This window comes from Bos taurus, chromosome 6 (genome assembly GCF_002263795.3).
Source record: "Bos taurus isolate L1 Dominette 01449 registration number 42190680 breed Hereford chromosome 6, ARS-UCD2.0, whole genome shotgun sequence".
NCBI lineage: Eukaryota > Metazoa > Chordata > Mammalia > Artiodactyla > Bovidae > Bos > Bos taurus.
This window is the reverse complement of record NC_037333.1, coordinates 110,658,777-110,671,364: the sequence shown is the minus strand read 5'-3', so window position 1 is coordinate 110,671,364 and position 12,588 is coordinate 110,658,777. Positions and strand designations below refer to the sequence as shown.

The 12,588-nt window shown below is 42.2% G+C and overlaps 1 protein-coding gene across 6 annotated transcripts in view; it reads right to left on the bottom strand.

Annotated features, from left to right (window-relative positions):
- The window catches only part of CC2D2A (coiled-coil and C2 domain containing 2A), a 131,191-nt gene that overhangs the window by 79,886 nt on the left and 38,717 nt on the right, over positions 1-12,588 (bottom strand). For all 6 annotated transcript variants that reach the window (XM_024993645.2, XM_024993649.2, XM_024993647.2 and 3 more), the window contains 5 exons: positions 12,107-12,208; positions 11,220-11,384; positions 6,204-6,366; positions 4,405-4,541; positions 2,124-2,255 (listed from right to left, as the gene is read on the bottom strand). In XM_024993645.2, coding sequence (XP_024849413.1) covers positions 2,124-2,255; positions 4,405-4,541; positions 6,204-6,366; positions 11,220-11,384; positions 12,107-12,208 — 699 coding nt within the window. The remainder of the gene's footprint in view (positions 1-2,123; positions 2,256-4,404; positions 4,542-6,203; positions 6,367-11,219; positions 11,385-12,106; positions 12,209-12,588) is intronic.

Here is a 12,588-nt window from a genome sequence, read left to right as displayed (position 1 = left end):
ATTTTAGCCCATAAATTTGTGCTTCATTATATCAGTGTTTCATGCTGAAGTAGATGGATGGATGGAGAGAGAAACTGATGGATTATTAGGTACAAGTTGATACTGTCTAGATCACTAATTATATGATGTATCTTTGTCATAAAGCAAGTAGATGGTAAATCCCTCATGGCCTGGGGCTTGGGTTTATGCTTGCTTTGTAAATCCACTCCTAGGGTCCACATTTCTGTACAGAGTAGCCACTCATTAATATTTGTCTCTGATAACAATATTTTATAGAAATTCACAATTTAATAAAAGGGCAAACACATACATCATCTCAAAACTCATAATGGTCGTATGAGGTAGAGATGATGGTGATTTTTTAATTAAGGAAACACCTTCACAGCAGTCAAGGGAGCTGCCCAAAGCCACGACTTAGTAGACACCCAGCTTAGATTCTCTGATTTGGGTCCATGTCTTCTCTGTTCATCACCCAACTCTATGGCTCTATAGTTCTATAGCTTTATAGAATGATCTTATATCCTCTTATTTTGTTTGGCTTTAGCAGTGTCAAAATGTTACACATTGCAAATTACACAAGTTTCTGAATGACGTGATCCTTGCTACATTTCAGGAGAGCAAGAGCAATATAATTCAACGTGAAGGAAGGAAATAAAAACAAACAAGAAAAAATAAAACAGGTCTTTCTTAATACACAAGAATTTAAGGAATAAGTGCACCTGGATTGTGTGTGGGGGTGTGAGTTGCTAAGTTGTGTCTGACTCTTTGCAACACCATGGACTGTAGCTGGCCTGGCTCCTCTGTCCACGGAATTTTTCAGGCCAGAATACTGGAGTGGGTTGCCATTCCTTCTCCAAGGAATCTTTCTGACCCAGGGATTGAACCCAGGTCTCCTGCATTGCAGGCAGATTCTCTAACGTCTGAGCCACCAGGGAAGCCCAGGATATATCTTAGGAAAACAAGGAAACAACAACAGAAGCTCCAAGACACAGAAACAAAATATTTGTCAGCTAAAAAACTAAGAAAAACAAAATCCTTGAGGAACTGAAAGATTGTAAAAAAGCATAAATTGCATCATTAAATTCATATAAGTACAAAACTAAAGCTAAAGAATATTGGAAATTGTGGTCCTAGACAAGATGTGTAAGTTGTAAGCTTTGATAATAATGTTGTAATGATAATACAGCAAACAAAAACCATGATATGATGTTTAAGGGACACGGATTGAAAGCTTAGAAGTGATTTCATAGTAAAAAGTCATTCTATGTTGACCCAAATTGGAAACATTTAAAAAATAATTCTTCTAATCTCTAATGTCACTGTGTTCATAGATTTATCTGAACTTTCAGTAAGAATGTATCTGATATTAAAGAAATGTGTAACCAAAGCCTAGCAATTCTTTTAATTTTAATATAGCTTCTTTCCCCCAGAATATATTTATTTGATAATTTTTTTAAAAAAGGATAATTCATAAATGTAATCATTTATTGTTGGGGGAAAAAAAAAGTGAAGGCAGGCAACTGCCTATTCGACACCAGCCCATCAGACCTCACTGAATCCTGTTCTAAGCACTTTGGTGTATTATCTCAACCATCTGCACAACAATCCTAGTAGGCCTATGCCATTTTGCAAAGGAAGAAACACCAGCAGAGAGAGGAGGGAGGGTCAAGTGAACCAAACAAGAGGCAGGGCCAGGACTCAAGCCAGGCAGTGTGGTAAAAGAGCTGGGAAAAATACCATAGAAAGGATTTGTGAGGATAGAAAATCTCCAGTGATATAATACAGAGACAGTGGGGGAAATAACCCTGCAGTATATGTGAGATGACAGAGAGAAAAGAAAAAATATTGGGGCAGCTAACCTGGATATGGGAATAAGACACTGACCCAAGCCTTCCTACCTGGGAAGCTTGTTGCTGATGTAAAAAAGGATTTAAGAAAGGATTCTGTGTGGGCAGGAGACTCAGTCTTACATAACAGGCTTGCTGTTTCCTCTTTATGTGCAAGATAGTGAATTAGTTAAGAAAAGTCAAAATAGGATGTTGCAAATTCATCACTCCAAGCCCTTCAAAAAGCAAAGCACTTTCAAGTAAATTCATGTATTAAAAATGGGAGGGGAGGTTTACCTTTTTATACAGGGTTTCCAGTTCTGCCTTAATGTCCTGCTCCTGTGTCAACATGGGTGGCCGCGAAGGAACCGGCTTGATGGGGTTTGGCAGTGCCAGGATCCTCCCATCATCTCCGAACCATCTCCTCCCCTAGGATCAAGCAGAAGGACAGAAAATAGTTTACAAAAATAAACAGTGTTTGTGGGGAAATTCTCTGTCACCGTGTATATTTCATGCACCTCCCCCTGGTCCTGTAGATCTTTTATTTTTTAAAAAAATATTTATTTTAAATTAACGATAATTGCTTTACAATAGTGCTTTGGTTTCTGCCATATATCAACATGAATTAGCCACAGCCGAGAGAAATATCAACAACCTCAGGACATTAAAAGACGCTTATTTCTTGGAAGGAAAGTTATGACCAATCTAGATAGCATATTAAAAAACAGAGAGATTACTTTGCCAAAAAAGGTCCATCTAGTCAGGGCTATGGTTTTTCCAGTGGTCATATATGAATGTGAGAGTTGGACCATGAAGAAAGCCGAAGAACTGATGCTTTTGAACTGTGGTGTTGGAGAAGACTCTTGAGAGTCCCTTGGACTGCAAGGAGATCCAATCAGTCCATCCTAAAGGAGATCAGTCCTGGGTGTTCATTGAAAGGACTGATGCTGAAGCTGAAACTCCAATACTTTGACCATCTCATGCAAAGAGTTGACTCACTGGAAAAGACCCTGATGCTGGGAGGGATTGGGAACAGGAGGAGAAGGGGACGACAGAGGATGAGATGGCTGGATGGCATCACTGACTCGGTGGACATGAGTTTGAGTGAACTCCGTGAGTTGGTGATGGACAGGGAGGCCTGGTGTGCTGTGATTCATTGGGTTGCAAAGAGTCAGACACAACTGAGCAACTGAACTGAAATGAACTGAAATAGCATGAGCTTCCCTCATAGCTCAGCTAGTGAAGAATCTGTCTGCAGTGCAGGAGAATGGGGTTTGATCCCTGGGTCGGGAAGATTCCCTGGAGAACCCACTCCAGTATTCTTTCCTGGAGAATCTCATGGACAGAGGAGCCTGGTGGGCTACAGTCCATGGGTCACAAAAGTTGGACACAACTTAGCGACTAAACCACCACCACCATATAGCACAGGGAACTCTACTCAGTACTCTGCAATGGCTATGTGCGAAAAGAATCCACATAAAAAAAAAAAGTGGCTATATGTATATCCTGCAACTAACACAACATTGTAAATCAACTGTATTCCAATGAAAATTTTAAAAAATTGAGTCCTCAGTAATGCCTCTCCGCCACCCAGAGTTAAGATATAGTTTTCAGCCCCCTCCTGATAAAAAAAAGTTTAAGAAAAAGCTAATAGAGTGCTTGGGCTTCCTTTGTGGCTCAGCTGGTAAAGAATCTGCCTGCAGTGCAGGAGACCTGTGTTTGATCGGTGGGTTGGGAAGATCCCCTGGAGAAGGAAAAGGCTACCCACTCCAGTATTCTGGCCTGGGTATTCATACACTACAGTCCAAGGGGTCACAAAGAGTTGGACACAACTGAGTGACTTTCATTTTCACGTTAAAAGGAGTGGTTAAGAAAAGCATATTTTCTATGAAACAACTTTTAAAAATGTATTTTTAAGTTTTTTGGCTGCACTGGCATCTCTGTTGCTATGCAGGGGCTCTCTCTATTGGGGTGAGCAGGGTCTAACCTCTAGCTGCAATGCTGGGCCTTCTAATTGTGGCAGCTTCTCCTGTTGCAGAGCACAGGGTCTAGGCACATGGACTTCAGTGGCTGTGGCTCCCAGGTCTAGAGCGTGGCTCAGTAGCTGCAGTGCGCTGGCTTAGTTGCCCCGTGGCATGTGGGATCTTCCTGGACCAGGGATTGAATTCGTGTCCCTGCATTGGCAGGTGGATTCTTAACCACTGGACCACCAGGGAAATTGTATTCGTGAAAATTTCAAGACAGACTACCATGGCGAAAAACAATTGAGGACATTCTATCTTGGGACAATTAAAAATTTCTGTAAATTGGGAAAAGGTTTGCCAATATCTGGTTTAATAGGAAGAGCCTGAATCCAGCTTGGGAAAGGTAGGATTGAGCGGAGAGCGGTGATGTTTGAGGGTCACTAAAGGTATTGACGACAAATTAAAAAACAATAACAACAAAACAGCGACAGAATGAACCAGTCTGCAGACACCCTCAGGAGGAAATGAGCCCCACCCCGCAGTGACAACGTCAGGATTAAGACCCTCTGTGAATCCCTCCTTGTCTACACCAGAGAACAGGGCTGAGAGCTCACCGGTTCCTGGGTCAGGAGCCTGTTCTCCATGATGTTCTGGTTGGTTCGCGGCACCTCCGGCCTTGCCCCGATGTAAAGGCCTTCATCTTCCAGGTACCTGGGTTGCACGTTCTCAGGAAGCTTTTTATACGTGGGCACTAGACAGTTCATAAGCACACATGATCCACGTCAGTGCCGACCTGAACATCTCAAACTGCAGTTTGGTGAATACAGTCACCAGCAGAGGTGACTTTTTTTTTTTACTTTTGTTCTTGGGAAGTGCAAATGCCCCAGACTGATGTCCAGAAGCAGGACCAAGGGGAAGGTGAACATGTTTTCCTGCAGCACCATGTTGGAGAATCATGAAATAATTCGATACCTAACTGGCCCACGTGGCTTCGCACACTGCGAGGAGTATGGTACCCAGATCAGAGGGAGGCTGCTGGCCTCATCAGTGGCGTGAGCCTGGGCCAGCCTCTTCTCTGAACTCTGTCCTCTCGTACATAAGGGATGAAAATATCTGTCTTTCTGGGCTCCTGGGAGAATTAAATGGGGTGAAGGATGGGGAAGTGCTTTGTAAATTACAAAGTTTGCTGGAGTCCACATGACTTCATTTACTTCCTCACTCTTTGATCTGTTCATAGAACAGATCTTTGTGGATAGTCTGCGGGGTCTGTGGGAGCGACAGGCAGCAACAGCCTGCCAAGGACTGTTGGGGGATAATGGCTTTATAATACTGTGTTGGCTTTTGCCACACATCAACATGAATCAGTTATAGGTATACATATGTCCCCTCTCTCCTGAACCTTCCCCCCACCTCTCACCCTATCTCACTCCTCTAGGTTGTGACAGAGCACCTGATTTGAGCTCCCTGTGTCATACAGCAAATTCCCACTGGCTATCTATTTTACCAACCTAGACAGCATATTAAAAAGCAGAGACATTACTTTGTCAACAAAGGTCCGTCTTAGTCAAAGCTATGTTTTTCCAGTAGTCATGTATGGATGTGAGAGTCAGACTATAAAGAAAGTTGAGAACTGAAGAATTGATGCTTTTGAACTGTGGTGTTGGAGAAGACTCTTGAGAGTCCCTAGTTCTGCAAGGAGATCCAACCAACCCAACCAATTTCCTAAAGGAAATCAGTCCTGAATATTCATTTAAGGAATGATGCTGAAGCTGAAACTCCAATACTTTGGCCACCTGATGTGAAGAACTGACTTGGAAAAGACCCTGATACTGGGAAAGATTGAAGGCAGGAGGAGAAGGGGATGACAGAGGATGAGATGGTTGGATGGCATCACCGACTTGATGGACATGAGTTTGAGTCAACTCCGGGAGATGGTGATGCACAGGGAGGCCTGGAGTGCTGCAGTCTATGGGGTCACAGAGTCAGACACAACTAAGCGACTGAACTGAACTGAACTGATCTACTTTACACATGGTGATACGTATGTTTCCACGCTACTCTCTCAAAGTGATGCAGACATAGAGAACAGACTTGCAGACACAGTGGGAGAAGGAATGAGTAGGATGATTTGAACCTGTTTCTTGATTATTAAGTCAGATTAGAAATTGGGTTCAGTTGTGGAAATTGGGCATTTTTATACATCTGGAGAAGGAAATGTCTACCCACTCCAGTATTCTTGCCTAGGAAACCCCATGGACAGAGGAGCCAGGTGAGTTATCGTCCATGGGGTCACAAAGAGTCGGACATGACTGAGCGACTAACACTTTCACTTTAACTTTACACACCATCTCTATTTTGTCTGAAGGAAAACAAAGATGCTAAAACTGGGCAGGAAGATAAAGAGAGAAAGTACCTGTCCGTCTGCTGGGTACAAACAGGAGCTCTTTCTCCTTCTGCAGCCGAACGTGGACACTTTGATAATCAGCAGGTCTAACTGCCACAAAGTCTTCAGCTGTGTGATCTAAGCCCAGGAGAAGATCCTCCACATCTTTGCCATCCAACCACTCTTCCTCATCCTGCGTCACATTAAAGAACATCAAGGAACAATCCCGCAAATATAGTTAGTGACGGTGAATGTGTTAGTTGCTGATTGGCTCTGACTTTGTGACCCTGTGGACTGGAGCCTGCCAGGCTCCTCTGTCCATGGGATTCTCCAGGCAAGAATACTGGAGTGGGTTGCCATGCTCTCCTCCAGGGCATCTTCCCAACCCAGGGATCAAACCCAGGTCTCTCACATGCAGGCAGATTTTTTACCATCTGAGCCACCAGGGAAGCAAGCTCCAGGAGTTGGTGATGGACAGGGAAGCCTGCCGTGCTGCAGTCCATGGGGTCGCAAAGAGTCGGACATGACTGAGTGACTGAACTGACTGAGCCACCAGGGAAGTCCCAAAGACAATTAATGTACTTGGAAAAACAATCCATGATATTAAATGCACCAAACAACATATCCTAAGACAAAGTTACCTTTTTCTTTTATCTTTTTCTGAAAGAAAGCATAAAACGATGCTGACTTTCCTATTTAATATGCTTTGTTTTTCCACTATTCCACATACTTGGAAAATGCCAAAATCACAAGGGTCAGAAGAGATGTGCTAAGCAAGGCAAGTGGAACCTCAATGAGTGTGTCCCCCTTTGCGGGTGTCTATTCTCTGACAATGACTTAAAGAACTTGGGTTCATGAGTTATGCATAATTTAACCTTCGGCCTTGGCACTAACCCCAAGGGAAAGGTGCCAAGTGTGGGGTCCACACCCTGTTCAGATTGCCTGGGCTTGACTCCCAGCTTTGCCTTGTACTGCCTGGGTGACTGTGAGGAATTTACCTACCCTTCAGATCCCTGGTTTTCTTATTTTCAAGATTGGGATATTAATAGATCTTATTTCCTTGGGTTTTGTGAGAATAAAAATTAAATGATGCATGTAAAAATTCTAAGCACAGAACCTGTAATCACAAATGCCAGCTGAAGTATTTTAACATAGTTTGAATATTTTCCAAACTTTTCTGCCTTTTCTTTCTCTTCCTTCTCCTTTTTTCCTTCTTTTCTTTCTCTGTCTTGTTCTTCTTTCTAAAGTTTAAACCTGACATCCATCTAAGAGTAGCACCCTTTAAAATGCTATGGAGACTGCCAGGTAGCTGAAGACAATGGCTGTAGCCTAATTACCTAATATTTCCTTGCTAAATACACAAAATGATAAAAAGAGTAAAGTAAATCTGCATAGTAACCAAGCTCTCAGCAAGAGCTGAAGGCAGAGAATGTCAGAAACTTCAAAAGGTGAAAAGAGAAAATATCCCGCAGTATCAGTGTGTGACCCTTTTTGTTCCTGCCCCAGCTCTACTTTGAGCAAGGACAGGCTGAGAAAACTTCAGAGAAGACAGCAGAGCAAAGCCAGCACCTGCAGCTGGTTCACCAGAAAGACTGCATCCACGGTGAGTGTGAAAATACTCGCACAAAGTTTGTCTTATTCATTTCAGATAACTGGCTTATTTCACTTAGCATAATGTCTTTAAGGTTCAGCCATGTTTAGCATTTATTCTAATTTCCTTCCTTCATGCTAAATAATATTCTCTTGTATATACCACCTTTTACTCATCCATTCTTCTCTTGATGGGCAGTTAGATTGCTTTCACTTTTGGCTACTGTAAATAATGCTTCTATTAACTTGAGTATACAGTGATCTGAATGCCTGCTTTTAATTCTTTGGGGTATATACCCAGGATTGGGGTTGCTGGATCGTATGGTCGTTCTATGTTTAAATTTTTGAAGAGCCACTGGGATTTTTCACAGCAGCTACACCACCTTGCAACAGCGTGAGCAATGCACAAGTTTCTCTGCATCCTTGCCAACACTTGTCTGCCCTCCCTTCATTCTTTCCTTCCTATCTATCTCCTATCTATTTTTAATAGTCATTCTAATTTGTGTAAGGTGGTATCTCATTGTGGTTTTGATTTGCATTTCCCTAATGATTAGTGCTAAGCATCTTTTTATGTACTTTTTGGCCATTTGTGTATCTTCCTTGGAGAGATGGCTATTCAAGTCTGCCCATTTTTCATGGTGTGTGTTCTCTGGTCTCACATATCCCACCCACAATTACAGAATCTGAGTTGTAGCTTGGGTGTGGTATGGGGCACAGAAAACTGTTCACCTGTAAGGCTGAGAGGAGAGAGCACTAGGCTGCATTTGCCTTGGAGAGGCAGACATTTTTGTATGTGAAATGAATACTAATCCTTGTGTGGAGTCTAGCAGGAAAAATCTGCAAACTGTATTGCACCACTTTTTTTCCCCACGAGAGAGAGAAAGCTGAATATACTTAATCAAGGCCCCTACTCCCCAAATTATAGGGTGAAATTGAGGCTACAGAAAGTAATGTGAACCTAGCATTCACAGCACTTTTAGGACCTGCGTTTGATATTGTCCCGGAGGTCTCCGAGACTATCCTCAGTTCTTTTCATTCTTTTTACTTTATTCTGCTCTTCAGAAGTTACTTCCACCATTTTATCTTCCAGCTCTTCTGCTATTGATTCCTTCTAGAGTAGTTTTAATTTCAGTAATTGTGCTGTTTGTCTCTGAATGTTTATTCTTTAATTCTTCTAGGTCTTGCTTAATCAATTCATGCATTTTCTCCATTTTGTTTTCAAGGTTTTTGATCATCTTTACTATCATTATTCTGAATTCTTTTCCAGGTAGTTTGCCTATTTCCTCTTCATTTGTTTGGACTTGGGTTTCTAGTTTGTTCCTTCATCTGTGTAGGATTTCTCTGCCTTTTCATTATTATTGTTTTAACTTATTGTGTTTGAGGTCTCCTTTTCCCAGGCTTCAAGGTTGAATTCTTTCTTCCTTTTGGTTTCTGCCCTCCTAAGGTTGGTCCAGTGATTGGTATAAGCTTATAGGGTGAGGTTTGTGCTGAATTTTCGTTTGTTTGTGTATTTGTTTGTTTTCCCTCTGATGGGCAAGGCTGAGTGAGGTGGTGATCCTTCTGCTGGTGGCTGGGTTTGTAGTTTTTAGTCTGTTGTTTAGATGAGGTGTCCTGCACAGGGTGCTACTGGTGGTTGGGTGATGCCGGGTCTTGTATTCACGTGATTTTCTTTGTGTGAGTTCTCACTATTTGATACTCCCTGGGGTTAGTTCTCTGGTAGTCTAGGGTCTTGGAGTCTGTGCTCCCACTCCAGAGGATCAGGGCTTGATCTCTTCTAGCTGTTTGTTTTTAAACCCACTCTCTCTTCTTTTCCAGTTAAGTTCATTCCAGGCTCTTTTAAAGCTATGATCATTCTTCTTTTCTCCATGATCTCCTGTATCTAGTTCTGTTCAGTTCAGTCGCTCAGTCGTGTCTGACTCTTTGCGACCCCATGAATCACAGCACGCCAGGCCTCCCTGTCCATTGCCAACTCCCGGAGTTCACTCAAACTCACGTCCATTGAGTCAGTGATCCATCCAGCCATCTCATCCTCTGTCGTCCCCTTCTCCTCCTGCCCCCAATCCCTCCCAGCATCAGGCTCTTTTCAAATGAGTCAGTTCTTCGCATGAGGTGGACAAAGTATTGGAATTTCAGCTTCAGCATCAGTCCTTCCAACGAACACCCAGCACTGATCTCCTTTAGGATGGACTGATTGGATCTCCTTGCAGTCCAAGGGACTCTCAAGAGTCTTCTTCAACACCACAGTTCAAAAGCATCAATTCTTTGGCGCTCAGCTTTCTTCACAGTCCAACTCTTGCATCCATACATGACTACTGGAAAAACCATAGCCTTGACTAGATGGACCTATGTTGGCAAAGTCATGTCTCTGCTTTTGAATATGCTATCTAGGTTGGTCATAACTTTCCTTCCAAGCACTAAGTGTCTTTTAATTTCATGGCTGCAATCACCATCTGCAGTGATTTTGGAGCCCAAAAAATAAAGTCTGACACTGTTTCCACTGTTTCCCCATCTATTTCCCATGATGGGACCAGATGCCATGATCTGGACCAGACGTCATGATTCGTTTTCTGAATGTTGAGCTTTAAGCCAACTTTTTCACTCTCCTCTTTCACTTTCATCAAGAGGCTCTTTAGTTCTTCTTCACTTTCTGCCATAAGGGCGGTGTCATCTGCATATCTGAGGTATTGATATTTCTCCCGGCAATCTTGATTCCAGCTTGTGCTTCTTCCAGTCCAGCGTTTCTCATGATGTACTCTGCATATGTTAAATAAGCAGGGTGACAATATACAGCCTTGACAGACTCCTTTTCCTATTTGAAACCAGTCTGTTGTTCCATGTCCAGTTCTAACTATTGCTTCTTGACCTGCATATAGGTTTCTCAAGAGGCAAGTCAGCCAGACCACCTGTATCTAGACCTGGTGCCAAAAAGTAAGGCCTCTCGTCCCAGGGAAGACCTACTAGATTGGGAACTTGGAAAAATGGCCAGCCATCTATTTTAACAAACCCTTTAAAAGAGCCATGTTTATCCTTCTGAATCATCTGAAGAGCTCAGGATGTGGATGAGCTGATCTATATGGTGGTGGTGTGTTTGCTCCTAGCCACTTTCTTCCTAGTTAGGACATCATCATCACCATCACCACCACCACCACCATCATCACCATCACCACCACCATCACCACCACCACCATCACCACTATCATCACCACCATCATCACCACCACCACCACCATCATCATCTCACCACCACCATCATCTCACCACCACCATCACCACTATCACCACCATCACCACCACCATCATCACCATCATCACCATCACCACCATCATCACCACCATCACCACCATCACCATCACCACCACCACCACCACCATCATCACCAACATGATCATCACCATCACCGTTAAGGTCTTCCCTCTCCTCATTACTATTCTTATACTAAATACTGTTTTGCTTACTCCTTCCTGTACAGGTGGCTCTTCTTCCTCTCCTTCCTTTTCCTCTCGGTTAGCTCCATGTCTATTTTTGGCTTTTGGTTTTTCCTCTGATTCCTCTGGTTCGGGATCAAAGTTGAAAGTAAAGAAGTTATACGCTTCCTCAGCAGAAGGGAAGCCAGGTGGAACCTACAGAGAGGAAGCAAGAATAGAATTTCAGATTATCTGTGCTGAGATAAGCTCTGCATAGTTCACTGACAGCGGGCTGGATGCTAAGAGCGTTCCAGGCTTCCTAAACACATTACCTGTTGATGGTAATGAACTTTAACAAATACGACAGGCCTCCTTAGTTAAGTAACTTTAATGAGTTACTTTTAAAAAAATATAAATCAGCAATTATTTACCCTTCTACAAACACAAAAACATATTATTCACAGCAGTTAAAAGCTTTAGAAAAGATGATTAAAATGCCAAAAAGTGATTTATAGGCCAGTGCTGAGATACTTTTAATTATGAGCAATACAGGGTTTGTTAAACTTTGAAAAAATACCATTTCTGGTTTGTTTTAATTCTTGCATTAGTATCTCCCTTTTTCCCATAATAAAAGCTGGTAACAACTTCACAGCTGAACAAATCAGCTTACCAAGAACATTTCCTGTCCTTCCAGGCATTTTTCTTTCCCCACAATAGGCAGCTTTCCTTTCTAATTTCTCCATAAGATTCTAGGATTTAAAAGTAGGAATCATTCCTCATATTTTTTTCTTGCATATTTCATGCAGTCAGAGTCAGCTTATGTGTATAGTTGTCTCTCATTGACAATTTTCAAAAAACAGAAACAAATCAATAGGATACATGATTTAAGGCCTACATAATTTAAAGGTAGCATGATTTTAAAAGACAGGATTTCTCACCGGGGGTTTAGACTTGATTTTTCGTACAGAATCGTGGAACTTTACTCTTGAATGGCCTTGGGAGTCATGGTCTTGTTGAGTCCTTTGTACCTCTCTATCCAGCTATACAAATGGAAAAAAATAACAGATACATCATTTAAAGCAAGAAACTGAGGATTTTTTAAAAAACAAGCATTAGCCCTCAAAAGGCTTTACCTTCTGACCATTGATGCATCTCACAATTTCTAGGGAATGAAATGTTTACAAATATATTTGAATGGTAAAGTGGCTGATTGTTCTCTTCCTCAGCTCTGTCTCTCTCATGATTAAATGAATACAAAATTTTACAGTCAATAAACCTCCAAATGGAAATGCTATTTCACCCTAAAGATCAATAGATTATCCAGCTCACAGAGGATCATCTTGAAACAGTCTATGATGAAGAGCGTCAACCACATCTGATTGTAAATAAGTCCAAGTGAGTAAGGGTTGCCCCAGGCCCT